The sequence below is a fragment of the Manis pentadactyla genome, chromosome 3 (genome assembly GCF_030020395.1).
Source record: "Manis pentadactyla isolate mManPen7 chromosome 3, mManPen7.hap1, whole genome shotgun sequence".
Taxonomy (NCBI): domain Eukaryota; kingdom Metazoa; phylum Chordata; class Mammalia; order Pholidota; family Manidae; genus Manis; species Manis pentadactyla.
The window spans coordinates 108,765,930-108,788,714 of NC_080021.1; the positions used below are offsets into that span (position 1 = coordinate 108,765,930).

The window sequence follows — 22,785 nt, forward strand, 5'->3', positions numbered from 1 at the left end:
GCATAATGTGCTCAAGGTCCATTTCTCCTTTCTCATGGCTGAATAATATTCCATTATTCCAAAAAATAATCCATATTTTTAATCTATTTTATCTGTTTGTCTGTTATCTGTTTCCATGTCTTAGCTATTGTGATAATGCTGTGATAAATATGGAAATCTAAATGTGTCCTCAAACTCCTCTTTTCATTTCCGTTGTGTATATACCCTGTAGCGGAATTGCTGGGTCATATAGTAAATCTATTTTAAAATTTTTGAAGAACCTCCATGTTGTTTTCCATAGTGGTTGGACTAATTTACATTCCCACCAACAGAGTATTAGGGTTCCCTTTCACCACATCTTCACCAGCTCCTGTTGTCTCTTGCCTTCTTGTTCATAATCTGTGCTTCTTTTGAATAGTCATCGTGTCTTTACATACTGGGTTGTAAATCAGTGTGAGGTCATAGTGCTATACTGGCCAGTTGGACCCAGGTCAAGTGGGCCTTGGAAAGGTGGAGATTCAGAGCAAAGGTTTATGGTGCTGCTTGACTCAGAGAAGGAGTAGAGCAACTGTGCCTCCAGAAGCCCAGCTGTGAAGTAACTGAAACCAGAGGCAGGGTTACAGGCAGTGAGCATGACATACTGGCCTTTTCCCACAAACAGGAGTGACCATGAGTGACAGTATGCTTAGCATATTTCCATTGATGAACATTTTTAGCTCCAACATAAACATACTATTTTGCTATTTAGCCCTCTCTTACTTTTAATTTCTTCTTTTGGAAAATAAGGATAATTCAGTTTCACTTACTTCATGGGACTTAATCAGCTAATAAATATAAAGCATTCTAACCACATAATGGTATATAGACAGTACATAATATTATTAATAGGCAGAATGTAATTACCTTGATTGGTATTTTTCCAGAATATAGAGCAAATACACATTCCTACCTAGTATGAAAACTCTTCTACAGCCATTAATCATTGACGGTGGAATGGACTTGGCAAATCTAGAAAGCTGCCAAATGCCAGCATATCTAAATTGGTATTTAACACTTTTCACATAAAAATTCTTCAGATAGAAATAAACTTCCTTCAATATTTATTGTCTTATTTACTCCAAAATTGCAGTCACTCTGATAAATGGAATAATAGTTTCTAGTGTCACTGTGGCCGTGAAATGCATTTTAGTGTCTTCTTGTTGCTGAAACTTAATTCATTTCATCACTTGTGTTTGTAAATCACAGAAGATTTGTTTGATGGACAAAGTGCTGGTGAGAAATGCTCTCCTTTTGCCAACACAAATAACCTGTATTTTAGGATGAGTGACTACATGTGCACAGGCTCCAGATCGCCCATGCCCTCTGATGGTGGATTTGGTTTGGGGGCATGACATTTGTTAATTTTCAAGCACAAAAAGTTACAGATCGAAAGTCTCAGTTTAATAATACTTTCTTAAGATATTAAGTGATTTTTCTTTTAGTTTATTTACTAGGAAGTCTGGTACCTAAATTGAAGTCCACTTTTAAAAACTGTGCAGAATTTCATGGCCTTCTGTTTTTGAGTGAACTAGTAAATAAAATGAACTGATATTATTAACTTCGAGAGAGGAGGAAGCGTCCGATGGCTATATGTTAAGAAGACATGGTTCTTACTACAGTCCCTTTTTGCCTAGTTATATCTGGACACTTATAGAATCTTTTAGACGTAAGTATGCATGAGGCATAAACTGTGCCTTTGAGGATGCTCTCAGTCCTATGCAGGCAGGCATGGCAAACACTCACCCGAGAGGGGCCTGTAGTGCCATAACAGAGCTGCAAAAGAATGGGGCTTTGAGCCCATAAAATTCCAACTGTGCCATAATAAGAGATGATTTAATGTGTTACTGAATCGAATTCAGAAGTCAATCTGAAATATCTGGCAACTATTTTTTTATTATGATATTACCATCACCCTGATGTTCATTATTTTTGCATTTTCTGTTTTAGAGACGCCCAAGCAGATGGCCTGCAATGAAGTTTCGAAGAGGTTCTGGCCATCCTGCCTATGCAGAAGTTGAACCAGTTGGAGAGAAAGAAGGTTTTATTGTATCAGAGCAGTGCTAAAATTTCTAGAATGGAACAGCACCAGTGCTGGCTTACAGGTGTTAAGACTAAAATTTTGCCTATACCTTTCAGACAAACAAACACACACACACAAAGGAGCCCTAAGCTGCTGTAGCCCGAAGAAGACAAGATTTCTGGACAACCCTAGCCCAGAAAGGGTAAAAGAAACACTAGATTTATACAAGAACTTACCACTGAACATAGGATTCCCTAGTGGAATGACATCTAAAGTTCACTCCGAACATCTCCTGTGGACTGATCAGAAGTATGACAAGATTACAACGCTGTTGGCTTAGGTGCAGGGTTGCAAAGCGATCAAGAAAAAGAAATAAAGCTTTAGTTCATAAGGGATCTACTACCTTTGGCTCAGATATTATCTCTGATGTCTCAAAGATAACTGTGTTCCAAAGCCTGAGCCCTTTCACTCAAAAGAGCAATGATGAATGTTTCAAGATTGCTAAGAAAAATAACTCATACAGAAGCAAAAGCAAACACAGAATAAGAGATTTTCTGTCTTTTCATCAGATGTGGGGCAAAAGGATTTTGTTTTTTGGGTCTAGATCCACTTGTTGCAGCAAGTTTCTTACTTTACAGGATGGGTCTTTTATCTGTACAGGAGGTTCAAACCATGCCTCCATCTTCTGGGTTTATGAGTGCCCTTTCCCTGAACTGTGATAGAATCACCAAACTTTGCGCTAAGGATTAAGAAAGAGGGAATGGCGAGTGAGGTTTTTGATTCTCCTGCCTCAGAATAAAACATATGATTTGTTTTAAGAAGCTTTGCCTCCATTTCCCAACTGTGAAGTCCTATGAAGCCACAGTTGCTCTTGGCTGAAGGAAACAAAAGGAAACTATACCAAGTTCCTTAATCATTTTTGAAGCAAAAATGTTAAGGGATTCTAAACATATGGGGGGGTTTTCTGTTTTTTTTTTCTGTAATTTCTGGCCATTTCAGTACTAAAGGCCCATGTCATTGTCAATTCCTGTCTGAGAAGCCATTCAGTCAGCATATCCCTAGCAATCAAAAGAATGAAAGGACTCTGCTGAATCATACAGTAATTTTCTTTAAAGCACATAGTAGTTACATAAATATATATATAAATATATTTTTGTTTATAACTAACACAAGGCAGGCTCTTGTGACTCTGAGAGTGCATTTTGTCATCGAGACAAAACAAATGCAGGATGCAATACTGCATACTTCCATAGAGTTGTAAAATAATCCTTAATATTAGAATATTTTTTATGTCACTCAGCAAAAGTGGCTCACTTAATTGCAGCACCAGTTGCTTTCCTGCCTATTTGAGCCACTTTCGTTCATATCAACCCCTTCCTTCCCTGGCTAAATAAGGCAGATGCAGAAAGGTCCTTATGTGGATCTGTCATCTGCCATGTACTCACAATCCAATTTCAAAACTTCCCCATGAATAAAGAAAGAAAAAGCCTCTCTCCAGGAGGAAAGTGGTTAATATGTATACAGAGCTCCTAAGGTTTAAATTCAGGTACTGTGTGTACAACTTCATCAACATCTTGACCCATGAAACTTACATCCTGTGCTGAGAAGCTGCTTGTTCTTGCAGGGTACAGTGTCCCCCATTTGCAGATTCAGGTATCAGGAAGCAGAGATGTCTTGTACACGCACTTTACTAACAGCATCTGTACACGGTGTCTACACTGAACGACATCAGTCCACTAACAGAGCACTCTATTTTTTCTTCACATTTGTCTGATGTAAACTCATTCCATTTTTCATCACATGTATTTTGCTTTTACATTTTTAAGTACCTGGTGAGTTTGATAATTTTTTTCCTAACATACTTAGTTAATAATTGCAAAAAATTGACAAGGTGGTTGAAGGATGTGATGACAATCTCTCTGCTGTAGCTACATTCAGTTTATATGAGATATCCCTACTTACTTCTTGTGGAGTAGGTTTGGTCAGACAGCAATAACCAAATGACTTGCCGGTGTAACTGATGCAACTGGTATTCTACAAAGACATAAGGACTGCATGGACGATTCCTTTTAGGATAAGGTGGTGCTTGTTGCACTAGCTTTTATGGTAGGCATGGCTTTAGCTGTTGACTGACAGTATGTAAACCCTCATATATGTCCAACTCCTTACACAGTTCTTTGAAATAGTAATGTTTTCTTTATTCCCTTCAGAGCTCATCTTCCATCTTCAAACGAATTGACAATTCTGTAAAAAAACATAAAACACTCTGTTCAGTGAACTAAAGCATTGGAGGAATATGAGAAAAATTTTGGAAGTAAAAAGGCTGCTGAGTTATGGGAAAACTTTTTAACACAAGTAGGAGTTAAAGGTGGTAAGAAGTTTCTATTGTTTATGAATCTTTTAGTGGGAAAGGGAAAGGCTGGCAGAATCAATTTTTTCATGAAACTCATTCTTTTATATACTTCTGGTTCTTGGCATCCATTTACTGTGAAAGAAGAGCAAACACAGTTTCTGGAAATTCAGAGCAGACGCTGATGTTTTGGACGTTATATATATTATGTATTAGAAAGGGTACATCTGTGCATTACTTAATATACTATGAACATAGAGAATAACCATAACAATTTTAAAAATTAAGAATAGCAAAGGAACACATAACAGAGAAATCAGCTAAGTGAAATTACAGAGGAAGTTAGTTATTTCATCTTAATTATTTGTAAAAATAATATTCAGTGATTAGGTAAAGCTATTAAAAGTCAAGAAAAATATCTTAAGCCAACAAATGGCATTGACCACAAAGTTGGTTTCTTTATGAAAGGTTTGGACTTCGAGATATGCTGACAAATAGGAAACCAAAGATAAATAATAAAGTACAACTCACCCCCAATTATTATTTTAGTTTGAGATACCTAGGGCATTTTCTGATCTCTCTCAAATGTAGGTTCTAGAGCTGTGTTGTGCAGTATTATATCCATTAGCCAAATTTGAATTTATATTAATTAAAACCAAACAAAAATAAAAATTCAATTCTTCAGTCACACGAGCCACATTTCAATTGCAGAAAGCCACCTGTGGCTTGGGGCTTCTATCTCGGACAACCCAGAAAATCCCCATCATTACAGAGAACTATTACACAGTGCAGAAGAGGTCTTTCCCTTTGATTCTCTCTTCTTCAAGCAAAAGGGGGAGGAAGAAAAAGAAGATTTGGTAGTTCCTGAGCATATCAACGTGTTTTTTATCTCAGTGAGGCAGCGTGGAGTAATGAAAACAGTATCAGCAGACACAGCCTTGAGTCTCCGCTATGCTGTCTTCAGAAATTCACTTTCACCCCCACCAATCCACATTACAATTTGAGAATATAAAAATGGTTTTGTCCTGTCTTCCTTAAAGATTATTATTCAGATTGGCTATGTGTACAACTGTGCAGACTTAGAAATTTATGCCAGTGGAACCCATATAAAGCACATCTACAGGACCAGTACCAGCACAAATTTTCATTCAGAGGAAGAAAAGTCCATCAATCCTAAAAGCATTCAAAAGCTATCAAATCAATACATTTCTTGAGAAAATGCCAAAGGAGAATACATTCAAAACTCACAGCAAAATTGCTTAAATTTCTTTTTTCCCATCTTATCATTTCCTCTATGTGACATCTGTTCTAGCTATCTCTCCTCTCATGACAAAGTCCCTTGTGTGCATTCTTCAAATCACTTAGTTTTTTATTATGTAGGCTTAGTTCTTTATTATGTAGTTTCTGTGGATTGCCTAGTTTACTCTTCACAGCAAAAGAAGGCCCAGGAACTGCCCAACGGGCTTCTCTTTAGAAGGAAATACCTCAAACACAAATAATCTCCGCTATTTATTTTATCCCTGTAACACAAATGTAAGGAGCTGTCACATTCAAGTATTGAAATATGTGGAATTTAATTTCAAATGTAAAAATTTGCAAATGTAACCAATGTAAAAGGAGTTCAATTACTTTAAATTATACTAATATTCAGATAATATATATTCTCAGATTAGTATAATTTACTAGGTGTGAAGAAAAAATTCTTAAGTTATTTCCTCTTCGGGGGGAATATAAATTTGGTAATGCCCTGGTAGCTATTGCCATTTGAGAAAAAGTTTTGCTAGAATCCATTCCATGATAAGAAATTATTATTTAAATCAGACTAACTGAACAATAGATCCTGTGGTTATGGTTCTTCCTCCTGTGAAATGTAATCTGATATTGTATGTCTTCAGGCACTTTTCTATTTTATTACAACAGGCTTACTAGTTCCCAAAGTCTGCTCTTGCTTTTACTTAACCACCCGCACCCTTTGGCATTGGCATCCGTGCGCCAGGATCATGGGAGGCCATCTCACCCAACCTCTTCATTTTGCAGATCAGAAAATAAGAGGTCCAGAAAGATGTAGTAATTTTGCCAGTGTCAGAACTGGGTCTTGAACTTTAAACTCCTGACTGGTAATTATTTTTTGTTCCAACTCTCCTTGCTTGCACTCCTTCGTTAGCCATGAAGGCCAACCAAGCAACTTAGGAGGCACAGTCCATCTAACGGCTGACTTTATCTGCTCTATCAACTATCTGCTCAGCCCAATAATCTGGAGCATTGGACCAATCTTGCTCTATTATGATGCCTTCTTAAGAATGGTGCCATTTTTATAACAACTAGTGATTCCAGTTGTAGCTAATACTTGATTTGGTTTTGTATGTCCCTTTCCTCACCCCACCTGGGGCCATCTAAGTTAACAATACTAGTTACCTTCATCTAAAATTGTTCTGCCTTTGTTTCATTTCTTCCCAAATGTACCTGAAAACTAATAATCTTCATGGCATATTTTCCTGCAGCATGTATGATCACAATTTTTATTTTCTTTTTAAATGATTTGAAAATTTTTTCCCTAAGAAGGTTTTCTGAGTAAGTATTATGAGGCCTGTGGCATTCACTATTATATATTCACACTACCTTGTTTTGTAAAGCACTTTACGTTTTATAGAGCACTTTGATTCATCCCTTTATGTGTTCAGTCGCTCAACTACTTGGTTCACTTAATACTACTGAGCACCTACTGGAACCCAGTTCCTATGCTAGATCTTGTGACACATAGAAATATATGCAAATAGTGAGAAATCAGGCATGTCAACTGTTAACTGTAAAGTAAAAAGATCCTCAAGCACAACCTTGCAAGTAGGTAGGATCGATATCACTCTATCTAATTCCCAATTCCTATTTTCTATTCTACTTAGGTAAGAAACTATCAAATATTTGCCTGAAGGATGTATCTGAAATATGATACCTCATTGCACATCTGTACTATTTGCTCTATTACAAATGATCCATTAATTCCATTTATGAGAAGGAAAGTTACCCATCCAAAATTGTCCCAGACCCAGGAGGGCTTTCCAGGTCACTTGAATTCTTTCTGACCAAATATAATAGTTTACCTTCTTGCTCCAGTATTTCTGATCTGACTGTTTGAATTACCAACATCATAGTTTTAAGGTATTTCAGCAACACCAGTGTATCAAAGAAGCATTTGCACTTTAGGTATGTGTGATTGTTTATGTTATTCATTAGACTGTCTCAGGTTTCCTCAGCCTCAGCACTATCCACATTTTGGGCTCCGTAATTCTTTGTGCAAGGGAAGCGGGTGTTGGGGGGCATAGTTCTGTGCTTTGTAGGGCATTTGGCAGCTTCCAGGGCTTCTATTGACTAAGTGACATTAGCGCATACTCACCACACATAACGCACCAGCCGTGACAACTAAAGATGGCTCCAGACATTGCCAAATGTCCCCTGGGGTGGGAATATAAAAACTACTGGATTATCTAGTGAGCAAAATATATCAGGAGAAAAAAAGAGAAACATTTCTCTGTCTCTTGTCCTTAATCTTCACCATAGAGAGGTTTATATTCACAATAAGCTGTGGAATCATAAACTCTTGAGTTAGAAGGCACCATTGAAGGCACTAGTTCAACCACAACCCAACATCGTCCTTACCTATTTCCCCATTAGTTTCACAGATTGAAGATCTGAAGATTGGTCATCTCTGGAACCATGGGAATTAACTTACAGCTAGACAGAAAAAGCTGGTGTCCTTTGCGCTGTACCAGCCGCTGCTGTGAGTTTGCTTCTGTGTGGGCGCTCACAGTCATACAACTTCACTGCTTCAGACTTTGAGTTTACTCTTGGTCATTTTAGACATCTGCAAATCTTGTTCCTTCACTTTTGCCTTCAAAATATGCATTGAAGTTGAAGTTTGGTACATCTAATTTTAAGTATATCTGGATGAGCTTTCTCTTTCCGGTATTGATTTTTTATTGTCCCTCTTTGAGGGAAAAAAACCCACTTGGCTGTCCCAAGTAATCAAAAGTTGGAAATTTCATTGTTGGAATATTTAAATCTGTCAAGCCAAAGTTTTACTGATTTGATGTGCCTTATATCAGTTTTCCTGTAGGATCATTGATTTCCTATGGCTAACTGAACCAGGTCAGTTTGTACTGTGTCTAGTTTGCACCACTTGGAAAACTTGGTGACGTTAAACAGACAATCTCTTTAGAATACTCCTAGAAATAACAAACCCCCAACTGGAATATCAGGCCTTCCTTTATTCCTTTGTTAACAGACCAGCCCAGACTTTGAAAGCATTCATAATTATTTACTACAATTTGCTACTGTGGGTACACAACTAGAAAGCTTGATTACAAATCTGACTATAGAATATTGACAAGCACATCCAGCATGAGCTCTCATAAGACAATCATGGAAATCAGAAAACTCTAACCTAGGGGATCATCAAGTGTGTATATAATTTTCTATACTGCAATTGTTATGTCAGACAATATGGTGTTACTTTGACATTTTGACTAAGTTGATCTTCTAATTTCAACTTAAATTATAACACATCTGGCTAATTATGTCTGACATAACTGAAACCATCAAGTGCCCAATGCTTTCACAGTGATTATTGCAAAGTAAGATGATACTTACTCAAGTAGAATTACATAATTTCTTAAATCTATCTCCATAACAAGTTTATAAACTATGTCATCATTGGTTTCTAAATAATACATTTATTTTGAATGCCCAAATGTCTGGAAAAATAAAATGCTCAAAATTTATTATAAGTGAATTTCTAGATCACTCTGATTCTGAAATACTATCTTGCTTTAAATCCAGAATAAAAGGCTGGACAAAATTAATGCAAATTGTATGCTGATACTCATTTTTCTAATTTCTAAAACATCCTAATATTTGAGAATTACCAAAAAAAAAAAAAAACTCTACTAATGGAGTAAAGCAAAAAATTTTGACTTGGCAGACAATGTTATATTCATTTTCATTCTGGTTGAAAAATCTCAGTGACGTCTCTCCTTCCCCCCTAGAGTGTTGATTTTTAAAAACAGTCTCTCTTTTCCCTAGCACTACGAAAAACACATATTCACGTCCAAAGTATCACTTACTGATCATGTAACTACAAACCTTTTCTGCCTATTGGACAGATTCAATGCATGAAACTAAGTTTACAAGTTTGCTGTAGTGAGAGCACATAGAAGTGGGTGGATGGAGATGATTCATGGAAAAAATCAAGATCAAAATATGCAGATTTTTCAACCTCTTCAGAGTAGTGTGCAAATAAATATTCAACGAGGATCAGCTCAAATTTAGGTTATTCAGACATTCAGACACTGAGGCACAGAGCCTGTAAGTTATGCTAATAAACATGTGACACACAGAACGTAAAGGATGTCCCCAGTTAACCTAAAACTCAGCCAGCGTTCACCTGTACCTCTCCTAGGGCACCAATCCTTACTAAAATCACAGGTGCTTGCTCTCTGGAACTGGGTTACTTTTGGTCAGGTAATGAGCAGCGTGAGACTCTGTTCATCTCCCTCTGGTTTACAAGGCATGTCCTTGGTTTCCTTATACCAGAGACCATGAGACAGATGACCCCACACAGGCAATAAAGTATATTAAAAATGAAAAACATTTTTCTGAAGACAGGAAGAGAAAGGGCATCTTTGAGTTGTGGACACATAGCTGGATGTCTGGGAAGTTTGACTGTCTCAGGACGCGGACTCAAGTGCTAGTGTCTAGACATTGTGATCAAGTCTAAGCAACCATTGTAAAGGTGGTTTGAGCAAAAACATACTCAGAATGTCATATTTATAGCAGGGAAATAAAAACTCAGTTAAGTGTCCTCCACCAAGCTACTCTGAAAACACCATCAAGTGAAATCAGAGCTTCCCTTGCTAAAAAATGTTAAAATTTTAAGGAAGCGAATTAAGTTTCTTTAGACACAGACATCTTGTATATTTTGTAATCAAATCTCAGAGCCCTAGCTGAGAAGGAAAAAGTCTTTTCATAGGTTGGTCAAAACAAATCTCTCATTTGCCTCATTTGAGGCATCTGGACAGTGCCTGGGAAGTACATTATTTTCAGGGGGAAAAAAGAGACAGCCTTTTTTGCATGCCAGCTGGGATCATGGGAACTTCCAATGCCAGGAATTTACTACTGTTTCTGGTAATTCTGCTTGTAGTCATTTGAAATGTCGAAGTGTGAAAGGAGAAGAAATCGGGCACCCGGGGGGCAGTCTGTGTTTTATGCCAGTTGCACCAGCTCACAGAATATTTGTAAATGCATTTCAAAGTGGGTATAATTGTACCCTTTGTCAGAATCACAGAGCTCACTGTGGTGCTCCTAAAGAGAACAGTGGAGGAAAATGTGACCCTCTAAACCCAGTCAGCCCCAATCAACGGGCCAGCCGGAGGGGTGAGCAGAGCACACTGTGTTTGTTTCTCACTGTTTTCCAAAGCCCTGTAAGTCAGATGGAGGATGTGCCCTCCAGGTGAAGGTTACTTCTGCAGAGGTTTTCCAAAACTCCATTTAAAACAGGGCTTGGAAAACTAAGCTTTCTGAATTCACTCCAGTCCTCTGGCCATCATTCCTATTTCCTTTGCCATGTCAATGAAACATTCCAAGGCCACGTTCTTTCATTATAGAATAACGTCCTCATACTCCATGGTGACCTCATGCTTGACTTACCTGAACCTGCAAATGTAAAAAGGATTGTAAATGAATTTGCACTAATGGTGTCTGATAGCAGAAGAGGTGTGTCCTTTATTGAAATCCATTGTTTAATTTCAGTAATTCAGATGCTATATACTCCTGCAAGCTTTGTGATTATTTTCACTGTAAGATTAATTAGCTAAGTTTGAATGTATTTCCCTTACAGTCCATTAATTTGCCACCTATCTTTCACCTGGAGATCATTATGATCGCAATAACTCCTTAATATTTTCTGCACAGAGCTTCTTAAACCCAGTTTTTCTGCAATCCTTCTGGTTCTGCTTACAGTATGTGGAAAATCTTTATTTTTTTTCCTAGTAATAATTTTGTAAGAAAGCCAGTGTATTGACTGCCATAGTGACACAATTCATCTCTAAAGGTCTGGAAGCTGGTGACGACCCAATGTTACTTGTGTTCTATCTGTTGATTGTTATTTTCAGAATTAAATCATGTGTTTTCCACTTTCAAGTGAAGTCAACAAAATTGGGTATAGGAGGAAAGAAGGGAGCAATTTGTGTAATACTGCTGTCATATTTGACTACATATTAAAAACAATAAATGATCATTTTGTTTTAATTTCTTAAGTACTTTCACCCTTGTCTTTCAACATATTGTCATTTCCTTTCCACCATTAGTTGTTGAAATATTTTACCTGTCACAGAAGAAAATCTATGTGCAGTGTCCAGAGCCACAAGCTAATGACATCATAAAAAATCCTCTTGCTTTGAAACCTGCCCTAGTGTGGGGACTGATACCAAGTAAAGTGAGCTGTAAAAAACAAAGGATCTACAATGTCACAGCACACTGCAGAGTGCAGACCTGGTCTCCACCCCCACCCCACAGAGCCTGATTTGGAGGTCCTCTGCATCAGCCAGGTGGGATTTTAGCTGCCAGCTTAAGATCTAGAGCTGGAGTAAGTCACAGGACAGCTCTTCCCTCTGTCACAGTCTTGGTTCATGAACTCCAGTGGCCTTCTAAATGAGTTACTGGAGGTTCTCATTACCCAACTCCTTTCCCCAAACTGGAAATGATTGTACCTATTTCTCAGGGGTATTTGGATATGTACCTCAGCTAATTCATGTAGAATGATGTGAGATGTTTTGAATTCCAAATATTCTCCCCTGTTTCTTCATCAACCACTCTTGGACTGTCTTTTTAACAGCACCAGGTATGCATGGGCCTGAACCCAGGACCAGAAAGTAAGTGTGGAAACCTGTTGGAAATTCCAATCAGTGGTATTTCTGGAGCAATTGCTCTGTGCAACACAGTAATGATTTTTAAAATCTTACTTCTGTATGGATCTTTTATTGTTGTCATTTGTCTCCATATTTTGCTTGATATCTGTTTTTATTTGGTCATCCATTATTTAGGAGCATGTTACTAAGCCTCCATGGGTTTGTGGGCTTTTTCATTTCCTTTGTGTAATTTATTTCTAGATTCATATCTTTGTGGTCTGAGAAACTGGTTGGTACAATTTCAATCTTTTGGAATTTACCGAGGCTCTTTTGTGGCCTAGTATATGATCTATTCTTGAAAGTGTTCCATGTGCACTTGAGAGGAATGTGTATCCTGTTGCTTTTGGATGGAGTGTCCTGTAGATGTCCATTAGGTCCATCTGTTCTACTACATTGTTCATTGCCTCTGTCTATTTATTTATTTTCTGTCTGGTTGATCTGGCCTTTGTAGTGAGTGGTGGGTTGAAGTTCTCTAAAATGAATGCATTGCATTCTATTTCCCTCTTTAATTCTGTTAGTATTTGTTTCACATATGTAGGTGATCCTGTGTTGGGTGCATAGATATTTATAATAATTATATCCTCTTGTTGGACTGATCCCTTTATCATTATGTAATATCCTTCTTTGTCTCTTGTTAATTTATTTGTTTTGAAGTCTATTTTGTCTGATACAAGTACTGCAACTCCTGCTTTTTTCTCCATATTAGTTGCATGAAAAATCTTTTTCCGTCCCTTTACTTTCAGTCTGTGTATGTCTTTGGGTTTGAAGTGAGTCTCCTGTAGGCAGCATATAGTTGGGTCTTGTTTTCTTATCCATTCAGTGACTCTACATCTTTTGATTAGTACATTCAGACCATTTGAATTTAGGGTGATTATCGATAGGTATGTACTTATTGCCATTGCAGACTTCAGATTCATGGTTACCAAAGGTTCTAGCGTATTCCCTTACTATCTAACAGTCTAATTTAACTCACTTCATGTGCTATTACAAACACAACCTAAAGATCCTTTTTTTTTCCCTCCTTTTTCTTCCTCCTCCATTCTTTGTATGTTATGAGTCATATTCTGTACTTTTTGTCTATCCCTTGGGTGACATCTATTTAGCCTTAGGAATACTTCCATCTATGGGAGTCCCTCCAAAATTCACTGTAGAGGTGGTTTGTGGGAGGTAAATTCTCTCAGCTTTTGCTTATCTGAAAATTGTTTAATCCCTCCTTCAAACTTAAATGATAACCTGGCTGGGTAAGTGTATTCTTGGTTCAAGGCCCTTCTGCTTCATTGCATTAACTATATCATTGCCACCCCCTTCTGGCCTGTAAGGTTTCTGCTGAGAAATCTGATGATATCTTGATAGGTTTTCCTTTGTACATGATCTTTTTCCTCCCTTTAGGTGCTTTTAAAAGTCTGTCTTTATCCTTGATCTTTGCCATTTTAATTATTATATGTCTTGATGTTGTCTTCCTTGGGTCCCTTGTGTTGGGACATCTGTGCATCTCCATGGCCTGAGAGAATATCTCCTTCCCCAGATTGGGAAAGTTTTCAGCAATTACCTTCTCAATGACACTTTCTATTCCTTTTCTCTCTCTTCTTCTTCTGGTACCCCTATAATTCAAATAATGTTCCGTTTGGATTGGTCACACAGTTCTCTCAATATTCTTTCATTCTTAGAGATTCTTTTTCTCCCTGTGCCTCAGCTTCTTTATATTCCTCTTCTCTAGTTTCTATTCCATTTACAGTCTCTTCTACTACATCTAATCTGCTTTTAAATCCCTCCATTGTATGTTTCATTTCAAATATGGAATTTCTTAATGATTGAATCTCCATCTTAAATTCGTTCCTGAGTTCTTGAATATTTTTCTGTACCTCCTTAAAGATGTTTATGACTTTTATTTTGAACTCTCTTTCAGGCAGATTGGTGAGTTCAGTTTCATTTGGCCCTTTTTCTGGGGTTTGTGAGATTTTTGTCTGAACCATGTTCTTTTGACATTACATATTTCTGTGTGGTGCCCACTAGTGCCCAGAAGCTCCAGTCTCTGGAGCTGCTCAGCCCATAGAGTGAGGTTGGGTGTCATAGGGGAGCGGAGCTGGTGCCTGGGAGGAGAAAGGAACTGTTTCCTGATTCCTTTCTGCCATGCCTGTCTCCAGTATCAGAGCCAGTGGGCCGAGCACACAGGTGTAAGCCTCTGTGCTTTGTGTCTCTAGCTGTTGTAGGCAGGGCCTCCCTCTGACTGGCCTGATGTCAGTGCAGTGATTGCCAGTTTGTGAGCTGGTGCCATCAGGCCAGGAGGAAGGCTCAGCAGGCTGCGTATCACAGTGGGGGGCCTCGGAGCTGAGTAGTCAGCCAGGGGGATGGAGCACCTGAAGCTCCTCAAAGTTCCCAATCTGCTGGGCAGAGCACGCCCAGACAACCTTGTCCCCCTATCCTTTCTCCCGCGCAGCAAGCTCCGTGCAAACCCTACCCCTTTAGCAGCCCAAACCGCCTCTCAAACCGCCTGCCTTTCCTTTATCCCAGGGTGGCTGGGTGTGGATCCCCTCCTCCACAATGGCCAGAATCTGTCTCTCAAGCACTCCGCCTGTCCCAGCTCCCCGTCCTCCAGAGCACCAAACAATGTAGGTTTTTCAAAGCTCCAGGGTTAGGTGTTCAGCAGTACCGGGCTTCCACCCACTCCCCGCTCTCTCTTCCTCCTGCCCGTGAGCTGGGGTGGGGGAAGGGCCTGGGTCCCGCCGGATCAAGGCTTTGGTACATTACCCTGTTTCGTGAAGTCTGCTCTGTTTGTGAGGTCTGTATGCAGTCTGGTGCAGCCCTCTTTCCTGTTGCTGTTTTAGGGTTCATTGGATTAACTATATTTTTGTACTATCTGTGGTTTTGGGAGGAGTTCTCTGTCTCACCTCTTACGCCACCATCTTGAATCTAAAGACCACACATGCCATTTCTTTAAATCATGCAGTGGAAATGTTAAATGGAAAAAAAATGCCAATGACAATCCTATATCTTTTAAACTAGCTGTGGATGTATCTCATATAAATTTGGAAACCAGGTCTTCTCACAAAATCAGAGCCTGCTGACATGGAGTTGGGATTTTTTCCCTTTACTTTGTTTAACAAATATTTATTGAATGTCTAATCTGTCTATGCAGTGTGTTGGACTCCAGGGCTATAAAAACAAAAAAGACAAGGTCCTTGCTTCTTTCAGTTAGCCTACAGTGCAGTGGAGGTGACAAACATTTAAACAAAAGTAGCAAATCAAGTGTCCTGGGCCCCAGGATAGAAGTAGTTGCACAGTACAGTGCAGCCACGGAGGAAGAGAGAGTTCCATGTGGAAAGGATTGGGAGAGCTTCCATAGAACAAGTGATATTTGAACTTGGTCTTGACAGGGACCCAGGTCTCCACCAGGGGACAGGCACAGACCTACCAGGGCTATGGCTATAAGCAGACAGACTGGCTGGGGCAGAGATGATGGCTGGAGAGGAGGCAGAGGCCAGAAAGTTAAAACTCTTGATGAAGACCGTAGGACTTCAGAGAAGATCTTCATAGCGGTGGGTGGACTGAAGGTTTTGAAGCAGAGGGCCATCTAACACAAACTCTGTTTGAAGGGTCACCCAGTAGGCAGAGTAATGGATGGATAGCAGGGAAAAAGCTGGGAGACCTTTCTGGAGACAATTGCCCAAGTCTGGCTCTGTCCCATTATGACTATTTCTTCTTAGTTCCCATATCTTAGCCACCACATATTTAGGCCCCTAAAGTAAAACCCAAGCCCACCAACAGGTTGCCCCAGCCCCCTGCAACCACCCCCCCAGCAAATTGCATGCTTCCTATCCCCCAAGGAGAAGGAACAACAGAAGCTGACAGATTCCCATGTGAAATCAGCTGGACCTGCCCAGGTTTACCCATCTATCTAGACAGCAAGGACTCTTTTTTCAACCTTCTAAAAGTCCTAGGGCAACCCAGATGACCCAGACTGCCTCATATAGAGGTTAACTCTCCTCCATGATGAGGGTGAAACAGGAAAACGATGCATATCATCAATTTTCTTCTGGCCAATTTAGACATAATTATTAAATAAAGGATTTGAGGTTGGAACCGAGGTGTTGTCTCTGAAGTAAATGATCCAATGATTTTTTTTTAATGTTAATAGTTACCCCATCAAGTTGTCCTCAGGATTAGTGAAGTAGTAAATGTTCATTCAAGAGTCTATGGTTATTACAAAGCTCACAAATCTGAGTTAAAGGAAGGAAGAGGAAAGATCCAAAGTTTTCCCATTCTGGTGGGGCCCAGAGGCCTGGTGAAGCTTCCACCAGAGCACAGTCAGATGTCCGGAAAGAGCAGAAGTAGATCTCAGACCCAGTGGAAATGTAATAATATCAAGACTGACAGAAACTAAAGATAAAGCCTCACAGACCTGAAGCAGTCTACAGGAAGACAATTTCAAAGCAAACTGTCTCTGGATAATCTGAGACTATGTTGAAGAATTCCAGAGCTCTCCCAGGAAGCAGATAAACACCTGATTCAGTCATCAGGGAAACAATGAAGATAAAGAAGGCCAGTTAACTCCCATGTGCCTGGCTCTGCATTTTTTTGAGCTCCCAGCTTTACAGGTTCAACAGAATTTCCATTGTGAGGGAGTGTGATTTGCACCTTGGAGCTGCAAGTTGCTGGTAGAAGGGCAGAAGCCCATGGTTTGTTATGCCCCTTTCTGCCTCCCATTTACAGGTAGCCAGATTTCATAGGGGCCCCACTACCCTGGGGGGTAGTGAGAAGCAGTAAGAGTGCAGAATAGGGGACAGAGAGACTTGCTGACAGCAAATCAATGCCTTAGCTGGGGTTGAGTCTCCTGATGCAGACACAAGCATGTTCAGAAATGTCATCTATGTATTTGCCTCTCCAAGTCTCAATGAAGGGCAATTAGATTGCTTGGAAACTTCAAAAATTTGTCAAAGAGGGACAACCAGTGAGAGTTCTACAGAGTTTGCAACTCTAGGTTGTGAAGGGACTCCAGCCCCCACCCAGTGATGGCTTATTGTTTCCTGTGAATTCCTACTACTTTTAGGATGCATAGAAATGTACTGGGCCTCCCAGAGTAAGTACCCTTCACACATGCCAGCATCTCTTGATAAATGTTAATTGACCCTTTTTTAATGTGCATTGTCTTAAAGGCTGCAACACTCTACTTCAAGCCTTTGAACTTCTATAAGATATTTTCCTGACATTCTTTTCCTGTGAACTTGACAAATATTTTGGGATGGCATTGTAACATCAGGCTGTTTTTCTCCCCAGATTTCTTTGCACAACTGCAATTTAGATACCCTTCTGCAAGCATTCACTGGGGCTCGAGCCTTGATAGAATGGGAAGCAAATTTCTCCCACTGCAGTGTGGCTGTGAGCCTGAGAGTGGAATGCATAAATTACTCTAAATGCCATGGAACCTCGCATCTTATTTCTTTCTTGAATGTTTTAAAGCTACATTGGGATGCCCTGAAGTGAGATACTGAACAAACAAGAGCACATCTCAAGGAAGAGAAACAGTGACTTGCAAAAAATGAAGCATCCTTTTGTAAAACAGTGTCATTTCAAATTTAATTGGATGTCGTTTTCTTGACAAACTGTGTGTTATTTGCACAAGACCAGATCTCAGTGGGTTACACCATAGTAAGACAAATAAGAAAGGAACACGGCTGTTAGAAAAGTGGAAAGGAGAGCTTAGCTATCACAGGAGATGCCCCTGATCACACATAACACAGCTGGTGAAGGGCAGGTGAGGAGGGAGCAGGAAGCCATGTGGCTTTTCTATTGTTTCACTTTTTGCTCTGATGTGAAGCTTTATGGAGGCACAAGAGTGGAAGACCCCCTCCTTTGGACAGATTGCTGCAGTCGGTGTGATTTCCCTGACATAAAACCACAGCTGATCACTGACCTGGCAGTGGTGGCTCAGAGGCCTGAAAACAGTCCCTGCAGAAACAGGAAGGCGCAACAGTGATTGGCTTTTGCCCCTCAGATAAATGTCGCACCAGGATCCCGGCATCATCAAAGAGCTCTCGAAGGAGCCATCTGCTCTCAGGTTTATATACATCAGTTTCCTGAGACAAGTTTTCCCTCTCTGCCAGTGTTAAGAGGTATCAGAAGATCAGACATCTGCCCACGTAGCAATTAGGGAGACAAGCTCATAACGTCACACAACTACCTCTCAAGGCCCAGTTTCCTCATCTGTAAAGTGAGGACTAAACAGTACTGACTTCTTAGTCTTTGTGTTATGCAATAGTCCTCAAGAAAACTTTCTAGTTTTGCTGTCATCACTGCCTATGAAAGATGCATTGATTTTGATAGAAAAAAACTGCTTTCTTAATCCTCAAGAAAATAAATTTGGGGCAACAAAAAGTAGAGAGGAAGAATTAACTGGGAGAACATATTGAGAAATAATCAGTTCAAACTAGAAATCGCATGGGAGGAAGGCTGCTTCCTTCAGAGTCTTGCTACTCATTCTCCTACAAGTCTCATTTCTCTCCACCTTTGAGGTAGGGCTTGACTTTCCTAGATTTTTATCAGTGCAAAAAAGCAGGGGCTTTAAATCTGAGTGATGAAAAATAAAAAAAATTAAATACCAAAACCCAACAATAGGCCTATGTTAACAACATTTGGTTATAGAATATAAAGAAGTACCTGCCTTTATTTTTCCTTCATTCATTTACAGTTTTACAGAAAAATCAAGACTTCTGAATGCTATTCAAAAGGTGATTTTTATATGTCTGCACCTAATTTCTGTGTTTTCAAAATGAGGACAATATTTCCAACATATCTCAAAGCAGTTTCAAATATAATTTCTAAGATATACAATATTTTGAAAGATGGCAGCATGAGAGGAGAGACAGAGGCTTCCTCATAAAACCATGTACAATTAGAAAATACAGTTGGTGTAACTAATCCTGAGAGAGCAACAGGAAAGAGGACGGTGCCAGACTGCACACATCTGGAGAAAAGAGCAGACCTCTTGGAACAGGGTAATGTACCAAAGCTGTGTCCCGGCGGGACCCAAGCCTTTCGCTGTACCCAGCTGACCAGTGGGAGGAAGAGAAACTGAGCAGGGAGGGAGTGTAGGCCTGGGATTGCTGAACAGCTAACTCCAGAGACCTGCTCTGGGAGTACAAACCTACATTTCATGGTGCTTTCATGATACTCACGTGATTACGGGGTTGGAAAGCTAATACAGGTGGAATTCCTGGACAGACTGAGATTCCAGCCACTTGTGGAAAGCAGGGATCCATATCTGGCTGCTCTGGGACAAAAGCTTATACCTGTGTGCTCGGCCCACTGGTTCAGGCAGTGGAGACAGGCACAGCAGCCGGGAAGCAGGAAACAGCTCTTTCCTCCCCCCAAGCACCAATACCGCTACCCTGTGACCACCAACATTGCTTCAGGGGCTGAGCAACTCCAGAGTAGAGCTCCTGGACACTAGAGGGTGCAGTATACAAACATGAAACACCAAAGGAACCTTGTCCAGAGTAAAATTAATATAACTCTGGGGAAAGATTTAACTGACATGGACCTTATGAATCTTCCTGAAGGAGAGTTCAAAATAAAAATCATCAACATGCTAATGGAGGTAAGGAAAGACATCCAAGAACTCAGGAATGAATTCCAGTTGGAGATCCAATCATTGAAGAGCACAATGGAGAGTATTAAAAGCAGGTTGGATACAGTGGAGGAGATGATAAATGAAATAGAAACTAAGCAGAGGAATACAAAGAAGCAGAGGCACAGAGAGAAAAAAGGATCTCTAAGAATGAAAGAATATTGAGAGAACTGTGTGACCAATCCAAACAGAACAATGTTTGCATTATAGGGATACCAGAAGAAGAAGAGAGAGAGAAAAGGATAGAAAGTGTCTTTGAAGAGGTAGTTGCTGAAAACTTCCCCAATCTGGGGGAGGGGATAGTCTCTCAGGCCCTGGAGATCCACAGATTGCCCAACATAAGGGAACCAAGGAAGACAACACCAAGACATATAGTAATAAAATTGGCAAAGATCAAGGATAAGGACAGACTATTAAAAGCAGCCAGAGAGAGAAATAAGATCACACACAAAGGAAAGCCCATCAGGCTAACATCAGACTTCTCAGCAGAAGCCTTACAGGCCAGAAGGGAGTGGCATTATGTATTTAATGCAATGAAGCAGAAGGGCCTGGAACAAAGATTACTTTATCCAGCAAGATTATCATTTAAATTTGGAGGGATGAAACAATTTCCAGATAAGCAAAGGCTGAGAGAATTTACTTCCCACAAACCATCTCTACAGTCTATTTTGGAGGGACTGCTATAGATGGAAGTGTTCCTAAGGTTGAATAGTTGTCACCAGAGGTAATAAAACCACAGTAAAGAAAGTAGAACAGCTAATTACTAAGCAAATGCAAAATTAAATTAACTATCCCCCAAGTCAATCAAGGGATAGACAAAGAATACAGAATATGATACCTAATATATATAAAGAAGGAAGGAGGAAGAAAAATGATGCCTAATATATATAAATAAGGAGGCAGAAGAAAAAGGAGAAGAAAAAGGAAAGAACCTTTAGATTGTGTTTGTAACAGCATATTAAGTGAATTAAGTTAGACTCGTAGATAGTAAGGAAATTAACCTTGAAAGATTGGTAACCATGAATCTGAAGCCTGCAATGGCAATAAGTACAGACCTATCGATAATCATCCTAAATGTAAATGGACCGAATGCAACATTCACAAGACATAGAGTCACTTAATGGATAAAAAAACAAGACCCATCTATATGCTGCCTGCAAGAGACTCACTTTAAACCCAAAGACATACACAGACTAAAAGTGAAGGGATGGAAAAAGATATTTCATGCAACTAACAGAGAGAAAAAAGCAGGAGTTGCATTACTTTTATCAGACAAAATAGACATCAAAACACAGAAAGTAACAAGAGACAAAGAAGGACATTACATAATGATAAAGGGGTCAAGCCAACAAGAAGACATAACCGTTATAAATATCTATGCTCCCAACACAGGAGCACCCACATATGTGAAACAAATACTAACAGAATTAAGAGGTGAAATATTATGCAATGCATTCATTCTAGGAGACTTCAACACACTACTCACCCCAAAGGACAGATCAACCAGACAAGAACTAAGTAAGGACACAGAGGCACTGAACAAAACTATAGAACAGATGGACCTAACAGACATCTACAGAACTCTACACACAAATGCAACAGAACACACATTCTTCTCAAGTGCACATAGAACATTTTCAAGAATAGATCATACACTAGGCCACAAAAGAGCCTCAGGAAATTCAGAAAGATTGAAATTGTACCAACCAGTTTCTCAGATCATATAAGTATGAAACTAGAAGTAAATTATACAAAGAAAATTAAAAATCCCACAAACACATGGAGGCCTCACAACATGGTCCTAAATAACCAGTGGATCAATGACCAAATAAAAACAGAGATGAAGCAATATATGGAGACAAATGACAACAATAATTCAACATGGCAAAATCTGTGGGATGCAGCCAAGGCTGTGCTAAAAGGAACATATATTGCAATACAGGCCTACTTCAAGAAAGAAGAATAATCCCATATAAGCAGTCTAAACTCATAATTAATGAAACTAGAAAAAGAACAACAAATGAGGCCCAAAGTCAGTAGAAGGAGGGACATAATAAAGATTAGAACAGAAATAAATAAAATTGAGAAGAATGAAACAATAGAAAGAATCAATGAAAGCAAGAGCTGGTTCTTTGAGAAAATGAACAAAATAGATAAATCCCTAGCCAGACTTATCAAGAAACAACAGGAGTCTACACACATAAACAGAATCAGAAATGAGAAAGGAAAAATCACTACAGACACCACAAAAATACAAAGAATTATTAGAGAATACTATGAAAAATTATGTGCTAACAAACTGGCTAACCTAGAAGAAATGGACAACTTTCCAGAAAAATACAACCTTCCAAGGCTGACCAAGGAAGAAACAGAAAATCTGAACAGACCAATCACCAGCAAGGAAATTGAAGTGGTAATCAAAAACCTACCTAAGAACAAAACTTCTGGACCAGATAACTTCACTGCTAAATTTTATCAAACATTTAGTGAAAACCTAATACCCATTCTCTTTAAAGTTTTCCAAAAAATAGAAGAGCAGAGAATACTTCAAAACTCATTCTATGACGCAGGCATCATTCTAAAACCAATACCAGGCAAAGACAACACAAAAAAAGAAAATTACAGATGAATATCCCTGATGAACATAGATGCAAAAATACACAACAAAATATTAGCAAACCAAATTCAAAAATACATCAAAAAGATCATCCATCATGATTAAGCAGAATTTAGCCAGGCATGCAAGAAAGGTACATCATTTGAAAATCCATCAACATTATCCACCACATCAGCAAAAAGGACAAAAATTATCTTC

General features: G+C 39.2%; 1 protein-coding gene across 3 annotated transcripts in view; it reads left to right on the forward strand.

Moving 5' to 3' along the window:
- PLXDC2 (plexin domain containing 2) overlaps positions 1-11,695 on the forward strand; it is a 437,738-nt gene extending 426,043 nt beyond the window's left edge. For all 3 annotated transcript variants that reach the window (XM_036880911.2, XM_057498266.1, XM_036880912.2), the window contains exon 14: positions 1,966-11,695. In XM_036880911.2, the coding sequence (XP_036736806.2) occupies positions 1,966-2,082 (117 nt within the window). In that variant the 3' untranslated portion in view covers positions 2,083-11,695. The remainder of the gene's footprint in view (positions 1-1,965) is intronic.
- The last annotated feature ends 11,090 nt before the right edge of the window (positions 11,696-22,785 follow it).